The sequence below is a fragment of the Amblyomma americanum genome, unplaced genomic scaffold (assembly GCF_052857255.1).
Source record: "Amblyomma americanum isolate KBUSLIRL-KWMA unplaced genomic scaffold, ASM5285725v1 scaffold_49, whole genome shotgun sequence".
NCBI classification, from domain to species: domain Eukaryota; kingdom Metazoa; phylum Arthropoda; class Arachnida; order Ixodida; family Ixodidae; genus Amblyomma; species Amblyomma americanum.
Genome location: NW_027526521.1, coordinates 251285 through 272755, shown reverse-complemented (window position 1 = coordinate 272755; position 21471 = coordinate 251285). Strand labels below are relative to the sequence as shown.

At 48.8% G+C, this 21471-nt stretch overlaps 1 protein-coding gene and 1 non-coding gene across 2 annotated transcripts; both read right to left on the bottom strand.

The window, feature by feature from the left end:
* Positions 1 to 351: 351 nt before the first annotated feature.
* Positions 352 to 2747, bottom strand: LOC144112084 (uncharacterized). The gene is made up of 3 exons (XM_077645159.1): positions 2671 to 2747; positions 728 to 1575; positions 352 to 380 (listed from the first exon to the last, which is right to left on the bottom strand). The coding sequence occupies exons 1-3, from the start codon at positions 2745 to 2747 to the stop codon at positions 352 to 354; spliced, it is 954 nt and encodes a 317-aa protein (XP_077501285.1).
* An 18272-nt stretch (positions 2748 to 21019) lies between these two features.
* TRNAL-UAA (transfer RNA leucine (anticodon UAA)) lies at positions 21020 to 21103 on the bottom strand. Its single transcript has one exon. It is a non-coding gene; the product is annotated as a tRNA-Leu (tRNA).
* Positions 21104 to 21471: the final 368 nt, after the last annotated feature.

Here is a 21471-nt window from a genome sequence, read left to right as displayed (position 1 = left end):
TAAAATCTCCGACCATCAAAAACGGTTCTGGTAGTTGCACTAAAAGGTCTTGTAAGTCTTGGAGTGTTATTTTAAGATGTGGATCAATATATACGCAGCACACTGTGAGTGTTTTAAATGTGTGCAGGATGGCCGCCACAGCTTCCAATTTGGTTTTAAGCTTGTGTTCTCGGGCTGCGATTCCACTGTTAACAATGATGGCTACGCCACCCGAAAGCCGGCTCACCTGCTCTCGGTCACGGCGGAGGACCTTATAGTGTTTTAGAATGTTTTCGTGTTTAAAGCCTAAATTTGTCTCCTGTAAACACAAGGCGACAGGTGAGTATGTGGCTAATAAGTCTTTTATGTCGTTTAGGTTATGTTAGAGTCCCCTACAGTTCCTGTGTATAAAAGCCATCTTGTATTATGTGGGTACTGAAAGGAACTAGGTTGGGTTTTCAGGCGCCCTTATTCGGGGCTTTTCTTTTTTTTCGGTCTATGGAGCCCCGCCGCCCTTTCGACGTCGACGCCTTAGGACTACTTTGACTTGTGTCCATCGTGTCCATCGCATCCTCCGACACGCTGGACGAACGTGCGAGCCGCACGTTTGTTTTCATGTTCGGCCTCTCCGTGTGGGGAGGGACCTTGGGGCCTGCGGACCTGGAGGCCCGCGCGTCCTGTTTTGTGGGTGGTGGCGCAGCGCTAGCTGCTGCCACCTTGGGCACGGGTGGCCCCGCTACAGGCTCACTGCGTGTGGCCTGAGTGGGAGCCAGAAGCGGCTGTGGTGCTGTGCCCCTTTGCACCACATCGGAGAAAGTAGGTTTGTGTATCGAAGCTACCCTCTTCCGCGCTTCCCTAAATGTTATGTTTTCTTTGACTTTGATTGTGACAATCTCCTTTTCTTGTTTCCAAACTGGACATGCGCGTGAGTATGCAGGATGGCTGCCCTCACAATTTACACATAGGTGTGGTTCAACTGCACAGTTTTCGGCATCGTGTTCATGGAAAGAGCATTTAGCACATGTGAGTTGGCCCCGGCAACTCTGAGAGCTGTGGCCGTAACGTTGGCATTTGAAGCAGCGTCGTGGGTTTGGTATGTACTCTCTTAGTTGGAGCTTTATGTAGCCTATTTCTACGGAGTCGGGGAGGATACTAAATGCAAATGTCAGGGCAATCTGCTTTGTGGGGATTTCTTCATTATCTCGTCTTATTTTTATCCTGTACACGTTGGTCACGTTTTGCTCCTTCAAACCTTCCAGAAGTTCTTCATCAGTTACATATTTGAGGTCATCATCTGAGATAACTCCCCTAACAGTATTCAAAGATCGGTGTGTGCTGATTATGACCGGTAAATCACCGAATGACTTCACTTCTGACAATTTCTCTTGTTGGTGGTTGTATAAAACTTCTAAAAGAAGGTCTCCGTTTGCTAGTGTTTTGATCTTGTACCCTTCTCCTATGGCACTTGTTAAAGTCCTGGTAACAATGAATGGTGACACTTGTCTAGCAGTTTGTTCCTCGTGTTCGCTGTGAACAACGTGGAATCGAGGGAAGCTTGTAGCGTTTTTTTTGAAGAATTTATTGTCTTGGTGCGCCCTATTTTCGAGGGAGATCGGGTTGAAAAAAATGAGAAGCCATGGAATGTGTTCTTTGTTCGGCAATGGTGGCAGCCACCCACCATGGAGCCCTACATGGGGACGGGACAGGTGCCTTTAAAAAGCCCTGTCTGCGCCAGCTGTACACCATCACTATAACCAAATATGGCGTAACAAAGGTTTGTCAGCCACACAAGGCTAACCCTCGCCGCCAGGAAAAAGGAAAAAACCAAGAAATGAGTGGGAGACAGGAGAGTTGTGAGAAAGGGGTAGGAAAGTGAAAGATGAAGTGGAGAATAGGAAAAGGCGACTGCCGATTTCCCCCGGTCGGGTCAGGCCGAAGGTGCCGTCTACAGGAAGCTGGGGCCAAAGTGGTGTGTTGCCTCCGCCGAGGGGCCTTAAGGTCCAAACGCTCGGCATCGGCTCAACCACCAAGATCCCCTTTTCCCCGGACACGGCGATGCCACGCACGGCGAAACGTGGGTGCTAAGGTCCGTGGTGATGCACTGTTCACCATCATCCCCTTGCGGGGATGTCCCTGCGGATGCTCGGGAACCCGCGGTGTCGCCACACACCGTCGCGACGCCTGCAGACTGCAGGCGCCCCCCTGCGGGGAAGTGATATTTGTATCGCCATGGATATCGAACTCCTTTCGGTAATCGTTCGTTCACCAAGAGTTATAGAACCCGTAAAGGTGCGCTACACTTGAGCGTAACCACTCCTTAACTACACATTTATAAACATTCATATATTACTGTAGAGGCATAGCAGAATTGCGATGCAACAACACCATTGTCTGTTAAATCAGCTGTTATGCACAGCCACTAAAAGGAAAAATTCTGAGGACACCTCCGCTCGGGGGACACCCAAGGATAACCTAATTTTATTTCACGATCCAACCCACCACTTTCGCCTTGAACGAAGGAAACTTCCGCTCCGCACAACAGGCTCGACAAAGAGCAAGAAATGACCTGAAGAAGACTCCAAACAAATTCCTTCCTTTACGCGGTAGTTCTGTCCCATATGTATATGTTCCCGAGTCATTTTTCTCCCGCATGCCCGTCGTACGATGAGGGAGCTACCCTATATCATATACTCTGGGAATGCAAGGAGCACCCCTCCACTCCAGAATTCGGACAACTCGTGCTTCCAGTTGACCGGGAGATCATGCATGCTGCGCAGCTCGGACCCCTACATACAGGATCGGATCCTCAAGTGCGCCTTTGAGGTCCCTAGCAGGCTTAACCTGGTGACGATCTAGTAGGGCAATGTAACTCGACCCAGCATAACTATCCCGCCAAATAAAAGTTTCCTCCCTCTCTCTCTCAGGGCACTTAAGTCCGCTTGCATGGAGGAATGCGAAAGCAGTGTTTGACCTTGATTTTCTTTCTGGTTTGGTAATTGGTAATTGGTTTTTGGGGAAACGAAATGGGGAAGTATCTGTCTGTTATATCGTTGGACACCTGAACCGCGCCGTAAGGGAATGGATAACGGACGGAGTGAAAGAAGAAAGAAAGAGGTGCCAAGTGAAGGCTCCGGAATAATTTCGGCCACATGGGGATGTTTAACGTGCACTGACATCGCACAGCACACGGGCGCCTTAGCGTTTTGCCTCCATAAAAACGCAGCCGCCGCGGTCGGGTTCGAACCCGGAACTCCAGATCAGTAGCCGAGTGCCGTAACCACTGAGCCACCGCAGTGGGTTTCTTTCTTGTTCATAACGTGAAGTGCGGCGTTTCGTAATTTCCGGTTACAACATACTACAGACTTCATTATTTCCGGTTACGATATACTACAGCAAATCGACATTTCCGTCTGCAACATGCTACAACGCTCGACATTTCCGGTTACCACATTCTACACTTCGTAGTTTCCAGTTACGACATATTACACCACTTCGTCATTTCCGATGACGTCACAATTTTAATACGAGATTTGCTTTTTGAGGAAAGGAAAGGGCGCTGTAGAGCTCGCATACCGTCATCTCGGTGGACACCTCAAACGCGCCTTCAAGGAAAAGTCTCAAAGTAGCCCGTGTCGCAAACTAGCCTCGAAGTTGACTAAAACATCTAAGCTGTATGAAGAGAAATGCTATGACACTACCCAGAACACTGTAGGATGAACGGTTGCTCAATATTAAACTGCGTTCACAGGTGTCAACCTGCTAACAATGGAGAGCCTTACCCACACGCTGCTGCGTCAAACACCCCTCTTTGCTGTGCAGCAGCTGGCCAGAGCCGTAATACACGAGGAGCTCGAGGACCATCACTTTGTGTACACCAACGGCTCAGTGGCCTGCGACAGCTGCTCCCTTGCAGCGGCGGCTACCATCCCCGCCCTGCGACTGCAGAGCTAGCAACACGCAACCTTCCTGGGCTCCTCCACCACGGCGGAGTTGATGGGGATCCGGCTCGGGCTGGACCTGCTGCTCACCCTCGGCCCTCCGCCGCACAGGGGTGCTCTGGTGTAAGCCTCCCGCCCCGCCCTCAGCCGCCTGCAATCTAACGGCCACGGTACCCCACTAGTGTGGGAAATTCGCTCGCGCATCGAGCGCAACGCGCGGAGGGTATGTGCCGTGCGTGCACAGTGGATGCCTTGTCACTGCGGCATCGCCGGCAACGAGAAAGCTGACGACCTCGCTTCCGCTGCACACCAACTGCCTGCCAGAGATCTGACCCTTGCGCTGGAGGACGACGTGCGTGCGGCCCTCCACGACCTTCTCCGAAAGCAGCACCCCGACCCACGCATTGCAGGAGGTGAGCGCATCGACAGTATCACCCGCTGTCGCGCACTTAGACGGTCAAAACGTGCAATGATCCTCCTCGCGCGCATTGGCTGCGTGTGGCCCGGGGAACGACGGGAGCGTCACGGAATTGCGACGAGTGATGTGTGTGACGTATGCGATGGAGTGGAAACACTAGAACATCTGCTCCTTCACTGTGCCGCGTTCGCCGATGCTCGTCGCGATATGCTCGCGGCCTATAGGGCGCAGGGCATACTACCAGACTCCATCAAGACACTATTGTGGCCGCAGGGCAGAGCGCGCACTCGTGAGAGAACTTTGGTGAGCCTCTGTGCATTCCTCGAACACACGGGCTTGACGTCCTGTCTGTTTGCCGTCAGGTAGTTACACGCAGAGACCGAAAGCTCGCGAGTTCTACCTTGAACGATTAATAACTGGACGCCCCACTCCAGTTGTAGCCAACACTGTGCTGTGCGCGTGTGTTTTAATTCCTCTAAAATAAACTAATCACGGGCACAACCTGTACACATTTCTTATTGTGTAAATAGTTTTTGTATATATTGGTTCGCCACCTATACTCTCTTCCTGTCCCTTCACCTCTTTGATTTCATTTCTCCATTCTGCCTGCTAGCGTTTACTTCCGCTGCCCCAGCTCCGGTGCTTCAGTATCGAAGGCAGATGCCGGAGATAGCAAAAATCTCTTCCTTCCTTTTATGCGAAGCATAATAGGGACACTACTTAGCTAGACCATAGCCAAGCCTGGCGCGGCCGCGACCACTATTGACATTTAATGACACGCTTGGTGCGACGTCATAGCCTAACTCCTGCTCCTCCCGCTAGGGGCGCTGCAGCCGAGCACGTGGTCTGACGTCACGACAGCTGAGGAGAGACGGGGCTCAACTCGCGCGGTCGCCGCGCGGCCGCGACCACCAAGGCTAACTCCCGCTCCTCCCGCTAGGGGCGCTGCAGCCTTGCACGTGGTCTGACGTCACGCCAGCTGAGGAGAGACGGGGCTCAACTCGCGCGGTCGCCGCGCGGCCGCGACCACCAAGGCTAGCTCCCGCTCCTTCCGCAAGGGGCGCTGCAGCCGAGCACGTGGTCTGACGTCACGCCAGCTGTGGAGAAACGGGGCTCAACTCGCACGGTCGCCGCGCGGCCGCGACCACCAAGGCTAACTTCCGCTCATCCCGCTAGGGGCGCTGCAGCCGAGCACGTGGTCTGACGTCACGCCAGCTGTGGAGAAACGGGGCTCAACTCGCGCGGTCGCCGCGCGGCCGCGACCACCAAGGCTAACTTCCGCTCATCCCGCTAGGGGGCGATTGTCGTCGCGGCATTGTATAAAAGAGCCCCGCTCAGGCACAGGCGCAGGCTATACCCTTTCACAAATCTATTATGCTTCGCATCCTAGGCTTAACCTTAGCTAAGCCAGGCCATTTTTTTACCTTCATTTAAATAAAGAAACCACTACTACCAATGGGCTTCAAAAAGCGTAGCGCATCAAAAAATGCAGTACAGTGGTAGTGGGTGGCAAAGGCTTCCAGACGTGAGCTGTTGGCTCTTGATTCGTGTGAGAACATAGCACTTGTGGAAGCCATGACCTCACGCTTGGATGGAAATCGGAAGATGAAAAAACAGACAGAAAACGGCGCAGTTGCACAAGGTGGTCATTGAAAAATCCATAGCCCGTATTTATATTGGCTGTTTTCAAGCTGTTCCGCCAAACAGCTCAGTTAGCCGACTAAAGTGTTGCTTAGTTGTGATTCAGCGATGCCACTACACTGACATGCCCAACGTAATTAGATCACGTAGTTAAAGAGAAGTACGCTCATAACAAGCGCACATTTCCATGTTTTCTAGCAAGACATGAAGAAGCGGCTGCAGCATGAAGTTCGATTTCGATAACACTCAGTAACAGGTAAAACAGAAGTTTTAGGCTCGATTTCGATGGCACTGCACATTCTGTACAAAGAAAAGCTAAAGGGCTGAACAGCGCCCAATATTGCGAGTCACAATTTAATTATTTTTGTAGCGAAATAATGCGCAAGCGTCACTAGTCAGTACTGCGCACGCGCCACGCACCAAGCGACAGGTGTTCCGCCGCTGCGGCACGCATTTCCTCAAAATCCTATTGTAGCGAACTTCAGCGTGTCATCCCTTGAGCTATGTGGCGGCGTCGTGGCATTGAGCCGGTTGGTCACGTGGTGCGAAGCAGCTGCTGCTGCCGGCGGCACCGCGAGCCAGCGTAACCGACCTGCAACAGCTGTGCGCATGCGCCGTGTTGAGTGGAGAGGGGAAGAGAGTGAATCCACGTCCAGGGACGAAGATGAAGAAGAAACGCCCAGCGAAACGGAGCGGCGAAAGACTGACTTTGCAATTCGACTGAGCGAGTACCAATCGGCCAGATGTAGCTCTCGCGAAAACCTGGCCCTTCTAAACATCGGGGACCGCATATACAACTACATTGCCAATTTCATTTGGTTAACCCCGTACCAAAGCCTGGAAACGATCCTTCTATCATTTCCAGCCTCAGACCAAATGTTCTCACTTCAACCGTCTGCAAGTTGATTGAGCGACTAATCACAATAGGATTCAATATTACCTGGAATGCGCTACAACTTGGTACCACTCTGCTCAAACTGGCCTTCGTCCCAATTTGAATACACAACATTGCTTGTGGCAGCTTCAGCGAGTCATTAATCGAACTTCCCGACACCTCGTGCCTGATTAAATCCTCGCGGTCGACATGAGAAAAGCTTCTGACAACGTCGATCAAAATGTCATCTTTGCGGGGCTGAAGTCAAGACGGGCCGATCCGCAGACTGGCACACGTTGTCTCGCTGGTCAAGGCAGGGCGAGTGGTGTTCTCCCGGGAGTCGAACGGGCGCGCTTCTCGGAAGCTTGAACGACGGCTCGGGCTAACAGACAGCGGTTGCAGCCCCTCATTTATAGGCGTGGTCCGCGTCTGTTCGTTCTTAGCGCCAGGGCAGGCGCGCACATACACGCAGCTTCATCTGCACAAACTCCTTCTCCTTCTTGCGCCGGGCGCGCGACCCCATTGGTCGAGATCGGAAACCACCTTGTAGAACAATCTAGGTCATTCGCGGCACGCTGAGTCATCGGCGCCGGAGCGAAGGGGGGAGGGAATCACTTTGGTGCGCACAAGATTACCGTGTCTCGTTCGGGGATAGACAACTCGTTAAGCTCGGAAATTGGCAGGGAGATCAAACGCTGGAAGCATCGGCGCAGAACGGAGTTTAAAAGCGAACCCAGTATGTCTCAGGATGCTGAATACAATTTAACCGGTAGCCCATCCCGAAGAGGAGTCGATACTAGTTTCACAGAATCTAAAACACGTTTGACCACATCTGTAGTGGGAACTGAACATAGCGTTCCATCAACTCAGAGGACAGTTGCTGCAACGCCGTCACTAATTAATGTGCTGCGAAAGCCCCGGCATCTACGGGCGTCTGACTGCGCCATATATCCTCGAAACGGGCAAGTAATCCCGCAAAATTTAAAAACCTGTGAAGCTCACTGCGTTTCATGAGTGGCGAAGGCCTCTAGATTTCGGGAAATAGCCCAGAGAACCGAAGCGGACGGCCGCTAGGGGGCCGTGGCGAGCAGACGTGTGTCACGTCGGTTCTGTATTCCTGCAGTGATTTCTGCGGCAAATGTTATGAGATCAACCAGAGCGGGTTAAAAACGTAAATCGGAAGCTGAGAGGACTCTGCGGACACCAGCGTTTTGTCCGTAAGTGGATGTTTCACATTTTGGAGCCAAAATTCTGCCAGCCGTGGTGCCAATGTGCTAACTCAAACGCCGGCCACTGGGCCTAACGAGGGCTAAGGCTTACTGAGGCCCCCGGTGCCGCCACGTCAGCTGTGCTGCCGCCAACAGGTGGTATGAATATCGCCGTGCATGGTCGCAGCGGCGAAAAGGGCGAGCTCGACGCCACGGATTGGATCACATTACTCAACAGATGCAACCTCGAGGAGAAATGGGCGCGGAAAGCCAAGCTCGCCTCCGAAGAGGTGAAAGCGATAGACACCCCACCACCATCACCGAAGCGCGACGGCAAACAGCAAGCGGAGAAATCGATCGCCTCGACCCAAGTCAAGCTTCCCGAGAAGGTTGGAGAATCATTTTCCGCCCCAAATGAGGCATGGTATTCACACAGTACGATGGACCGACCCTGACAGAAGACATACATGTAACTGCGAAGATTGAATGGAACACGGCATGCCAGCTCGTCAAGAACGAGAAGCAAGAAATTTTTGTCTTCATCACCCCCCGCACAGAGCAAAATACAAGCTCTTACGCCTCACACACCTGGACATTGGAGGGAAAGTGCACGAGATTACCGTTCACCTGGCCGTACCCGACGACATCTCGAGAGGAGTCATCCACGGAATAGGAATTAACACCTCACTTCAAAAGATCAAGCAGGGGATATCAGAACATGAGGAGAACCCCAAGGTGCTGGATATCAGACGACTAGGACAGCGCAAGACCATTATGCTCACATTCACCACCAAGGAGGTACCGAGGGAAATCAAATCCCTTGGTGCCATCTTGAACTGTTACTTGTGCAATAAAATGTACGACGTATGCTATAAGTGCGGAGACCTGGGACACCGATCCGTCGTATGCGAGAGCAAGGAGGAGAAGTGCAGGGCCTGCGGCATCCCCAACCCCACAGAGGGAGACGACTGCAAACCCACCTGCAAGCTGTGCGGCCAGCCGCACCCCACCGGCAGCAAAACCTGCCAGGAGATCTTCAGAACCCCATACATCGTTAAAAAACGACAATGGGAGAAGGTCCAGAAACAGGAGTTGGAGGATAAGAAACAACCAGAACATCGCAGCAGGCGGGATGAGAGCAAGACGCGGGCCACGAGCAAGGATCGACACTGGTCCACGTCCTTCCCAAGGGTACTGCAGCAGGCCACCACCACCCCACACATGAACCAAGAGGCACCACCCACCAAAAAGGTCGGCTGGGAAGCGGGCAATTCCCATGACTCAGACATAGTGAGGAAGCTGAAAGACCAAATGAAACAACAACACGAAATGATGAGACAGCAACAGGAGCAATGGAAGCTTTACCAGGAGCAAACACAAGCTCAGGTGAAGGAGCTCCGTAATCACGTTATCGGCCTGCAAAGGGAGACCACTGAGCTCAAAGCTCAACTCAGACAACCGGAGCCGCATCAGGAGTCCATGGACGATAAGTAGTAGAGGCGTCTGCACCGCCAAAGAAAAAGCGAGTTAAAAAGACAGACTGGGGCCTTGAGAAGGCCGAGAGCGCGGTAGACAAACTAGAGGTAGACATGCAGCGACTCAAAGAGGTAGTACAACAGGCGGTCATACCTACCCAGCGTAACGCGCAGAGGACCGACCAACTCTCAGCCCCGCTCAGCCAACTAGTTATCCCAATGGGAACTGGAATGAACCAACAGGCAGAACAACAAAGACAGATCCTTCTGCGGTTGAATAATGGACAGACTCAACACTAAGGCAAACACAATATGGCATTGGAACAGTAGGGGCTTCACAAAAAAAGAAACCTTCCCCAAGCCTACCTTGCGAGACGCGGTGGTTCCGACATCATCGCGCTGCAAGACTGTCGGAAAAACGTTAAACTGAGCGGATACAAACATACCCAGGCCGGTCGCGATACATTCAGACTGATACCCTGAGATATCTCCGTCATGCAGCATGAGGTAGGTTGCACACAGATTGACTACGGGTTAACAGAGATTATGCCGCAGAGGCGGAAATAACGCAGCCTGCAAGTCCTGAGCGTCTACAGCTCTCCTAAACTAAGGAAAGGCTGTGGCTTCAGGGACCTCTTTGTCAAAGCGCAAGCACTGGCAGAAGGGCAGCAGCGTCTCTTAATAGTAGGGGATTTTAATGCGCCACACCAAGCATGGGGATACAGCCACTCCCCGATAAAGGGGAAGGAAATATGGGACCAAATGATAAAGTGCAATTTAAGACTCCTTAACAATCTACTCGCACCAACCAGACAGGAAACCAGCGTGTCATACGACACCTTCCCCGACCTGGCCATGATCAGAGCGGACGTTGAGGCTACATGGCACAACACGAAAGGGAACCTAGGCAGTGATCACAGAATCATAGAGATCGTTTACCAAAACGGGGTCAAAATCAAACGCGAGAGGAAAACCCTCAAATCCATCAATTGGCAGTCCTTCCGCGACAACGGAGGGGGTTCCAGGGAGATCACCGACAAACCTGAATGCACCAATGGCATCACGTAGCCGTGCAAAGAAGCTGAGGAGAAAATAGAATTACATTAGGAACAAGACTGGGTTGATAGCCACATGAGACAGCTGTGGCAGAAGAAAAAAAGAGGCAGAAACCGAGCTCGCCCAAAAAGGGGAAAACCGTAACCTGGGAAGGAAAATAGCAGCTCTCAGCAAGGAAATTGGGACCCATGCCCAAACACTAAATAGACAACACTGGAACGACATCTGCGATAGACCAGACGAGCAATTAAGCTCCGTAACCACCTGGAAACTATTGAGACACCTCCTGGACCCAGACAACAACATAGCTGATACCAGGAGAAAAATGGAAAGACTAACACAAATTCCAGGGGCCGCAGGAGGGTATGATCAACCAGATAAAAGAGAGGTATATAGGAGAAACAAACACCGAAACACTCCCCGACTATAGCGGCGAAAACAACGAGGAGCTAGAGCAACCAATAACCATAACAGAGGTCCACGCTGCCTTAAACAAGCTCAGCGGAAAAACCGCGACTGGCCGAGATGGGGTCCACAATAAGATGCTTAGAAACCTCGATGACGACTCCCTTTAGCAACTAACAGCATTCATTCAATAGTGTTGGGAACGGGGGGACATACCTGGTCAGTGGAAGAATGCAAATCTAGTCCTCATCCCCAAACGAGGAAAAGAACTCAATCTTGAGAACCTTAGGCCAATATCGTTAACCTCCTGTTTAGGGAAGCTAATTTAGCACGTCATACAGAATAGGCTCAACGGACTCTTGGAAAGTAAGGAACTGTACCCAGACAACATGTTTAGATTCAGACAACTATCCAGAAACGACGTCATGCTACAATTCAAAGAAAAAGTATTGGAAAGGAAGACTAGCGACACTAGAGTCATAGTGGGAGGAGACGTCAGCAAAGCGTTTGACAACAGCAAACACCAAACGATCCTGTCACGCCTCAATCAATTAAATGCAGCAATAAAGCTATACGACTATATTAAAAGCTTCCTCACGAACCGAACGGTGAAGATAGAAATCGGGGGCGCAGTAAGAGAAAACATTAAGCTAGGCAACACGAGAACACAGCAGGGATTGGTGCTATATCCCGTACATTTTTTAACATTTCAATGATCGGGCTGCCTGAACGACTCAGAAAGCTAGAGGGCCTCTGCGACACTCTCTACGATGACGGCCTCACCCTTTGGGTCGACAGAGGGGGAAGCGATGGCCAAATAGACGGCACCCTACAAAGGGCAATCTGGGAAACGGAAAGCTATCTGAGACCCATAGGGCTAAAATGCTCGCCGGAAAAATCGGAGATGCTAATCATGAGCAAGCAGCACGTCAATATCTCGCTCCTGGAAAACAACATCCCGGTCCCAATTGTGGACAAGATCAGGATACTGGGTGTGTGGATACAACAAAATGGGAAAAACACCGAAACAATACACAGACTAGAAGACAGGACCAACCAAACTTGCAGGCTTCTCAAGGTGATAGCAAACAAAAACGCGGGGATGAAGGAGGCGAACCTACTTAGGCTTGTCCACTTTCATCATTAGCCGAATCACCTACGCTATCCCGTACTTAAAGAAAACTAAAGCAGAGAGAGACAAGGTAGACATCCTCATCAGGAAAGGTGTCAAAACAGCCCTAGCCTTACCAGCGTGCACATCAACCGAGACTCTCCTCAACCTAGGAGTGTCAAACACCCTAGAGGAAACGTACGAAGAGAAACTCACGGCACAATATGTCAGACTAACTGGCATCAAAACGGTCAGATACATCCTTAGGAAATTGGGCTACCAAAGGCAAGAATCGCGAGAAGGGATAAGCTCCATCCCCAAAGAAATTGCCAACAAGCTAAGAATACCCCCAGACCAAGAAACATGCACCCCATACACAACGAGGAACGCAGGAGAAGCAGAGTCCAAAAACTCCAAAGCTCCTCCTCCAAAAACAAGTGGTAGTGTACACCGATGCAGCAGAGTACCCATAAAGGGCACTACGTTGCAGTAGTAGTGAGCTACAAAGGAGAGCTAATCTCGAGCTCTAGCGTAAGACACTCTTCACCATAGGAGGCAGAAATGGCGGCGATTGCCCTGGTAATCAGAAACCCATTAACCAAAATAATCATCACAGATTATAAAACTGCAATCAAGGCGCATGACAACGGTAAGGTGTTCAACGAGGCCGGCAAAATTCTGCAAGCAGCCAAGGAGAACGCACCCAACGACCTAATTAGCATAATACGCGCACCCGCCCATAGTGGACTCACAGGAAACGAGATCGCCAACGAGATCGCCTGAGGACTCACACACCGGTCCGCACATATACAGAACCACATATACAGAACTTCTAGAGCACTCTAGAGTGGGCAGGAGAACCCCCCATAGATTTCTCACAAAGACGGAAGAAGTAATCTGGCAGAAACTGCAGACGGGTACCTTCCCAAACCCGTATCACCTATACAAATGGCATCCTGAGGTGCACTTTTCCAAATGCATAAAACTGTGAAGGAATAGCGACCCTAAATAACATGCTCTGGGCTTGCCCAGCGCTAAACGATCTACATGGAAACAAATAGTCTTGGGAATCCTCCCTCCATAGCTGGGAAGAAAAAGCCCCAAAACAAGTCATCGGTCAAGCTCAGGCAGCCGCCGGAAGCCAACTGATTCCAGCCGATGTCTAGGGGGGAGGTAGACGGTGAACGGGGGTGCTGGGTCTCACCCGAGCACCCATACTGTCTGACGGGTACAAATAAAGTGCTTTCTCTCTCTCTCGAAACCTGTGACGACACAGCATGCTATAAGTCGCGGGACCACGAACTTTAAACGTAGCTTCATCTTACAAAGCGTACCATCTCAGTGTGGGCATATTGGCGACGCCGACAACGAACAGCCACTGCTGAGAGGGATGAAGGCACTATGAGGCGTTGGTACTCACTCTGCAGTTCGTCATACCATGCGGACATGAGCGGAGTTAGGAAGTCTGTCCGCTGGACAACTCGAAGTTTCGCAGCTGTGTCTTCCAGGTCATCTGACAGGCCACGGCGCAACGCGCTGCCCTCCACTGAGCAACACAAGCGGTATAGTTCTTTTAGCGCATACCACGCACCGTGCTGCTGTCAACCAGGGAAGCGCGCAGAGCAGGTGATAGGCTCATGTGTGAAAGCGATTTGTGCAGCATGCGGAAATAGAGAAAAGTTTATTTAATTCAGAGCACGCTATGAGCTCCACACGACCCCATTGCACTCGAGTGTTCTTGTTCCCAGTGGAAATCGAGAAGTGTTAGTGTGGAAGTCATGATGCCACGGTCTACTTGTTTCAAAATTAGGGGAAGAAACCGCGAGCATTTCTGGTCGGTGGTCATGTCTGTAGGTGTGCTGTAAGTAGGTACGAAAGCAGAAAGCGCCCGAGGCACAGTATATGTGTGATCCAGCCTGCTGGCGTCGACTCTTGGTGCCATGTCCAACAAAACTGTGAGCGGTGCGTGAGAGTTCAAAAGATTTCCAGCTCGTTGACCCCTGCCAAGCCCTCGCACAACACAATAAGTATCAAGAATGCATCTAAAAATGAGTGTAAAAAATGAATGTGGATTGTCTCAGCTAATCTACGATATGCAAAGCGAAAGCTGTCGTCGTTCATTGTGTTGACTGGTGTTGGCGTTGACAATGTTCTAGAATTTGAGGAAAGCAAGGGCGCATAGCTGGCTCCCTGGGTCAGTGTACGCCGTTAATCGCTCTTTGAAATACATTGCGGTGGTGAGAGAGAGATGTGGGCTGCATGCATTAACGCTTACGGTGTTGTGGCAGACACGCGGTTGGTTGGCTGCTTTTTAAGGCAAGGAAATGGCACAGCATTTGTCACACATCTCGGCTGACACCTTAACCACCTTTTCTCACTGCGCCTAAAGAAAGGCACCCAAGCTGTTTCAGCGCACAACCTAAAACTGATATCTTTCGCCTAGCTGGTTCTGGAACTACTACTCTAAATTTGCATATTTTACCTGCTGCTGCAGGCGACTGCGTTTTTATGGAGGCAAAACGCTAAGGCACCCGTGTGCTGTGCGATGTCAGTGCATGTTAAAAATCCCCAGGTGGTCGAAATTATTCCAGAGCCCTCCACTACGGCACTTTTTTTCCTTTCTTTTTTCACTCCCTCCGTTATCCCCTTCCCTTACGGTGCGGTTCAGGTGTCCAACGATATATGAGACAGATACTGCGCCATTTGCTTTCTCCCAAAACCAATTGTTATTATCATTATTACTATTATTATTATTCTGCCGGTCTCACTTGCCATGTGCTTTGACTCCTGCTCCGCACATGTAAAACTATACTTGGCTCCAAAGGAAAAATAAATGATTTTGAAAGATGAGCATTAGGCAATGAGAGCATACATGCCATTATCCACCTGGTCATTGAGAAACATTAGCAGGGGGAAATGTGGCCACCGCGCCTGTTTCGGATCGCTTCCACCTGAACCACTTGGTGCACCATCTTTTCAGGCATGGTGTTTTTTTGTAAAGGTGTCCCTCAGGCTTTTCCATCGTGCCCGGACATTACAGCCTGCAAGTATAGTTTCACAGCATTGGACTCTGTTCACCACATATCCTATCAAGCACAGCAGTCAGCACGCCTGTCTAAAGCACTCGAGCGCTGCCCTGTCGCACAAAGGCAGTGATATAATCAGGCAGGTACACTGCTCTAGAGTGTATGCTTGTATTGGAGAACAGGTACGGAGACTATATGTGCTGTGGCAGTTGCAGAGTACTTGTTATAAGAGACCAACTGGATTTAACTTCCTTCGCTGGCTGGCTGGCAACCTTGGTCGCACGGAAGGGTGTGTGTCGGCTTCTATCTCTGTTTTCGCTTTTCGCGGTCTTCTCGCGTGTGGCGTGGATCGGACAGTGCCCTCCGTGAGACGAAATGCTGACGACCCTTATGAAAATGGTCTATAGACTTTTTATAGACTCTATAGACGCTCTTTAGACTTTGATTTATTTAAATAGACAGTCTATAGAGAATCTATAGACTAAAGTCGATAACCCCCTTAATTTCCTTTTGGCTATAGATGATCCATACACTACCTCTAAACTGAAGTCTATAACCGCATCAATTTCCTTCTGTATATAAATGGTCCATAGACTATCTATAGACTAAAGTCTATAACAGACAATTTTCCTTTGTCTGCAGACGGTCAATAGATTATCTATAGACTTAAGTCTATAACCGCCTTATTTCCTTTTGTCCGAAGACTGTCTATAGCTTATATATAGACTAATGTCTATAACGACCTTAATTTCGTTCTGTCTGTAGGTGGTCCATAAACTATCTATAGACTAAAGTCTTTAACCGCCTTAATTTTGTTCTGTCTATAGATGGTCCATAGAATATCTGTAGACTAGTCTGTAACAGAAAAAAGTTTTCTTTGTCTAGAGACGGTCATTAGATTATCTATAGACTGAAGTCTATACCTGCCTCATTTCCTTCTGTGCATAGCAAGTCTCTAGACGATCTACACAGACCAATGTCTATAGCAAACAATTTTTCTTTGCCTATAGGCGGCGTGCAAGGCGACGGCCGTGCCACAGGTGGCGGCTTTGCTCCCATCTTCCAGGAGTGCCGTTTCTTCGATGAAATAAGGTTTGTCCGTGCATCTTCATTGCAATAGGAGCCCGAAGGGATGTCCAATAACAACTGTTGTGTGGTTGGTTGCTCTAACACATATAAAAATACGCCGGAGACGCGATTCTACTCGTTCCCAGCGCGGCCCTTTGAGCGGGAGCGACGACAGCAATGGATTGCCGCTGTTCGACGGCAGAGGTGATGAACTCATTCCGTTTACTTTAAAACGTCAAATTTTTTATACACGCCTATTTTTTTAGTGATGCTAGGAAGTTTTTGGGATAGTCGTCGTCTCATCATAAATCGTCGTGCTGCTGCAACTCAAGTTCACATTGGTAAGCAGTTGTCTTGACTGCGCATCGCAGCTAGGGCATGTGCAGGGCGCTGTTGCTTTGGTGCTGGTATTTTGAAAGAACTCATTACGGGTATTGCCTGCACCGTGATTATGCGCTCAATTGTTGGCAGTATACGTGTGTAATTTTCCCCCTGCATGAGTGCATTTTGGTGTCACTGTCGAGATAGTTCCGCTATCGCTCGAAAGTTTCGCATGTTGATATTTATCGTGCCTCTGTGTTTTCGTGTTTAAACGTTTGCTTTTTAATTGCGATAATTTTAATGCACTCGTTGTGGGTATTGTCTACTCCGTGATAATGTGCTTTATTTCGATTAGGATATGTGCATACTGCGTATGTTGTCCCCTGCATGACTGTGTCTCGGCGTCATGGAGATAGTTTCGCTATCGCTAGAAGCTTGATCTTTATTTTCCGCATGTTGATGTTTTGGGCCTGTGTGTTCGCGCATTGAAACTTCAGATTGCTACCGCGTGCAACACCTCTGCTCATTTTGCATGGATGTGGTCTGAGCTTCGTTTGTGACGCGATGACCGCATGCTTGCAGTGATTTTGTGTCCATTTTTTTGTAGTTAATTGTGTCTAGAGGCAGGACAGCACATTGCATTATCAGGTCTCTCCCGCCGCGGTAGCCCAGTGGATTCGGCTGTTGATCCCAAGGACATGGGTTGGACCCCGCCGCCGGAGGCGGCATTTCGATGCAGGCGAAATAAAAAAAAATGCCCGTTGGCTGTACGATGTCAGCGAGAGTTAAAGACCCTTAGATGACATCATAATCGCTTAATTTAGCGGAAAGGACAGGACAAAAGAAAGGACGAACACGCTGTCCTGTGCTGTTAAATTAGATGGATATGATGTCAAAGCACCAGCTAGCCCAACAGCAAACTCTTTTGAACCCCAGGTGCTAAATTAATCTGAAGTCTTCCGCTACGGGGACCCTCATTGACCATGCAGCCATAAACCAAACAATTTATTCCCTTTTGCTGTAATGGCTGTGTTTATGTGTGCTTCTGTCATAATTTTATTAGAAAAGACGGGAGCCTGTGGGAGCCGACCACACAGCAGGATCTGCAGCAACCATTTTGTAAATGGTGAGAAATCCAACGGCCCTCGGAGTCCAGCATATCTGCCGACCCTATTTCCAAGTGAATACAGACGCACCAAGACACCTTCTGCTTACAGATACGAAAGGTAAGATGAACTAGAGAAAAAATTTCAATCAAATGGTGTGCTATGTGGCTGGAATTATTAAATGTGAATGGAACGGAACTTGGAATGAACTGTGACAGAGATAACCAAACAGGGCAGGCGATACTGGAAATGTTATGATTGTTTTACATACTGTAGGTCCTAGTGGCTAGCAGTTGTGGTGGTAGGATTATAACTACGCATTGTGTCATGGCTTTAACCATGCAGCTAGTATGAAACTGATTCAACTAGTGCTAGACCAAATACAGCAATAGTTTATAGATTCATGAACTGTGGAGCAATTTTTGTTGCTTGTTCTATCTAGGTAATGACTTTTCTCAATGGATATTGAATCACAGTGTAACAATCCTCAAACAGTTGTCTTAATCCAGGTTGCGGTGACGTGAACCGAGCAAAGAACCCACATCAAGCTGTGTGCAGGAAGTGGCTACTGTTGAAGAAGGCTACGATTCCACAAATGGACTCATAAGTGTATGTCTCTTCACATACCCATCCTGAAAAGCTTTCACAACATCAACGTTACTAAGCTGATTTCACAAATTTCTGTGTTGACTTGAACAACAAACAAAGCTTTGGAATTTCTGGCAAGCTAGATTTAATGCTTTCTCTCAGTTTCCTTGCCCTTAATATGCTTGTGTCTATGAACATGACGATGTCCTAGTCATTGCTTTCTTTCTTTGTATCAGTTTGCACATATCATGCTGACATTTCGTGCTTTCAGTTGTGTTGCTATCTAGAAAAGTTGCCCAAGGCATTTTTAAAACATTTTGTCAGTGAACATAACACACCAGAAGTCTTCCTTAATCGTTACAGCACTCTTTCAGGTCATTTGCATATATGTCATTCATATTTTTCTTAAAAAGATTGCAGTTTATACTGGTGCTAACAAAGCACTACGATTCACTGCATGACTGCATTGTGTAATGGGGAGGAAATTTTGGACAAAAAACGAGTGACTGTGCCTTTCAATGAATGCAGGTGGAAACACAAACAGACCCCTCTACTTGGACCTTGGAGCCAGATATGCCGAGTCTGTTCCTTGGCTGCATGCAAGATTGCAATGCTGAGACACAGGTAGGATGGGAACTAGTATGCACATTTGCTATAATTTCATTGCACCTGAATAGACTTGTACCTAAAATTACATATATTTTCTTGTTGATACCTTTCTGCAGCGCCCCAATTTTTTGAAGTGTGGACTTGGTGTTGGGCTGTGTAGGTACAGCTTTGAGATAGCAGCTAGCGTGTATGATAGATAAAATACTTCAGTTTGGGAAATAAACTATGTGTTAGTATTTATCTTAAGCACATTTTCAGTTTTGTCATTGTTCACTGCATTAACCTTTAAGCAATATTTAATACAAATGTGTACATAAAATAGCTTTGTTACCCTCTAATAAGCACGGCTTCAAATGATTGTGTGCGTAATTTCTTCCAGGCTACCTTTCCTAGCAAGAAGGAAACAAAGGACGCCGCATGGGGCACTTTGTATGGCATCAAGGACAGCGCGTGTGACCCAATGAACATCGACAGCTTGAAATCTACCTGTAGCTTTCGAGGCTACCCAAGTGTATCTGCCTGCTCCAGTGAAAAGGCCTGACATTTTAAAATACATTGCTGGTGTGTCACTGCCAGTATTTTCAAAATTGCAGAGCATTGTTGTGGAGGCGCTTAATGTCAGTGGGGAAGATGAAATTGTAAATGCATCAAACAAACTCCTCCTCTCTCTCATGAAGCTAAAGCTCAACCTTTCCTATTCGGCTTTAGCGGTCTTTTTTGGTATGCATAGGACAACTTGTTCACGACATTTTTTTCTGATTTTGAATCTTTTACATGCCAAAAGCCGCTATCTTATCTACTGGCCCTCACGATCAACCACTGAGCTCATGATGCGTGAATGTTTCAAGCCTGAGTATGCAAAATGTCGAGTCATTATAGATTGCACTGAGGTTTTCTGCTCAGCACCAAACACTGTGCATGAGAAAGTGGTGATGTTTTCTAATTATAAAGGCACATACACTGTCAAATTTCTTGTAGGAATAACACCTAGCGGAATTATCAGCTTCTTATCAAGGCCTTATGGTGGCCGTGCCACCGATTCATTCATAACAACTGATTCTGGCATTTTGCACTTGCTTAGCCCAGAAGATCTTGCGCTTGCTGACAAGGGCTTTCCTCAAATCAGAAGTGCACTTGTGGAACGAGGCGTGCTATTTCAGATGCCTACTTTTGCACGACCAAACCAGCCTTTTACTCGTGAGGAAGTTTTTACCTCATACAAAGTGGCAAGTGCAAGAATACACGTTGAAAGATGTATTCAACGTATGAAACTTTTCAGGATATTGTCAGAAAAGTCTGCTGATTTGCTTCCTCACGTCTCAAAAATAATTGATATGTGCGGCGTGCTTACAAACTTACACAGCCCAGTGATTAAAGCTAAACAGTAATGTGGTAATGTGCAAGCTGTCATGTTCACCATGTACAAAATAGACTGAGATGACGTTACAGTGCAAGTATAATCTTTTGAGGGCTGGTTATTACCATGAATGCACGAAACCATTCTTTACTGCAGGAAATCAGTACTTCTTTTTTTAGGATCTTCATGTATCTCTATCAAAATAGTTGCACCCAGGCAGTGTTTAGTAAAAGGTACGCATTGCAGGATACATTTCTTTGTCAAAATGTTGAAATATATCCCGCACAATACAATGACTAATGCCCCTGGTGCCACAAAACACCCACGTTGTATCTGATAACGTGGGCATGCCAGAAGATAGACGTGGCACCCGTTATATCAAACCCGAGTGCAGAGCAATGGGGGGCAGTGCTCTCCAGCGATGGCCGGGTCGACCAAGAAGGACTGATTCGGCGAGCACAACTCGCAGCATCATCCAGAGGAGCCCTGGACTAGGGGCAACAGACTGCTCTGCAAGAATATGGACGGAGCCATCTGAAGACCGCAGTAGACGAGTGAATCTAGCGCTCAGTACAGTTTTTCACTCACTCACACACTCGCACCTTTGGGGTGCTGTCGTACTGTGCGAGGGCTCCGGCTTACGTCAGCCGTAATTTTTTGGTTGCATTGAACTACAGGAGAAAGAAAAAAGAAACAGGGCAGTGCTGTTTAATCGAAATGTGTGTTAATGCTTTTAACAATCGTTGTTATCCTTTTGATAGACTAACAACAAATCCGTGTTAGTGCTGCGTACGTACAATGTTCACTGTAGGTCTAAAATAAAAAGTAAAAAAAAACAATGTGAGAAGTGGGGTTCAAACCCACGCCCTCTTTCGAGGACCAGAGCTTAAATCTGGCGCCTTAGACCGCTCGGCCATTCTGACCATGGTGCGGCTACTTTTACGAACAGATATTCACTCTGTGAAAGTGTGTGCGTATACATGTAGCGTCTCTGCCAAAAGTAACCAAAAAGCTGCGATGGCAGCGACAGCGGTCTCTCAGCCGGGCGGCGGCGCTGCGGTCCCGGGCGCTGGCCACTGCTCTCCGGCTGCGAGTGTAACATGGGCGACGTAAGCCTGCGCCCCAGCCCTCCTTGCCCTGATGATAAGAAGCAGATAGTAGAGAGTTTTAGTTTCACGTACGTAAAGCTCTTACGGGTGACCAGTGCGCATGCGCAGAACGCAAAGGGTATGAGCGAGTCTCACGTACGTACGTGAGATTCGGATTTTTACGTTGCGGTCTTTGCGTTGCT

Bases quoted from the DNA above. Each gene is read 5' to 3' on its own strand.
- LOC144112084 (XM_077645159.1), bottom strand. From the start codon at position 2,747: ATGCATGATCTCCCGGTCAACTGGAAGCACGAGTTGTCCGAATTCTGG. The intron at 1,576-2,670 runs GTATATGATATA...CCTCGAAAATAG, and splicing joins GTGCTCCTTGCATTCCCAGA to GGCGCACCAAGACAATAAAT. The intron at 381-727 runs GTGAGCCTGTAG...TTTTATACACAG, and splicing joins TCCCACTCAGGCCACACGCA to GAACTGTAGGGGACTCTAAC.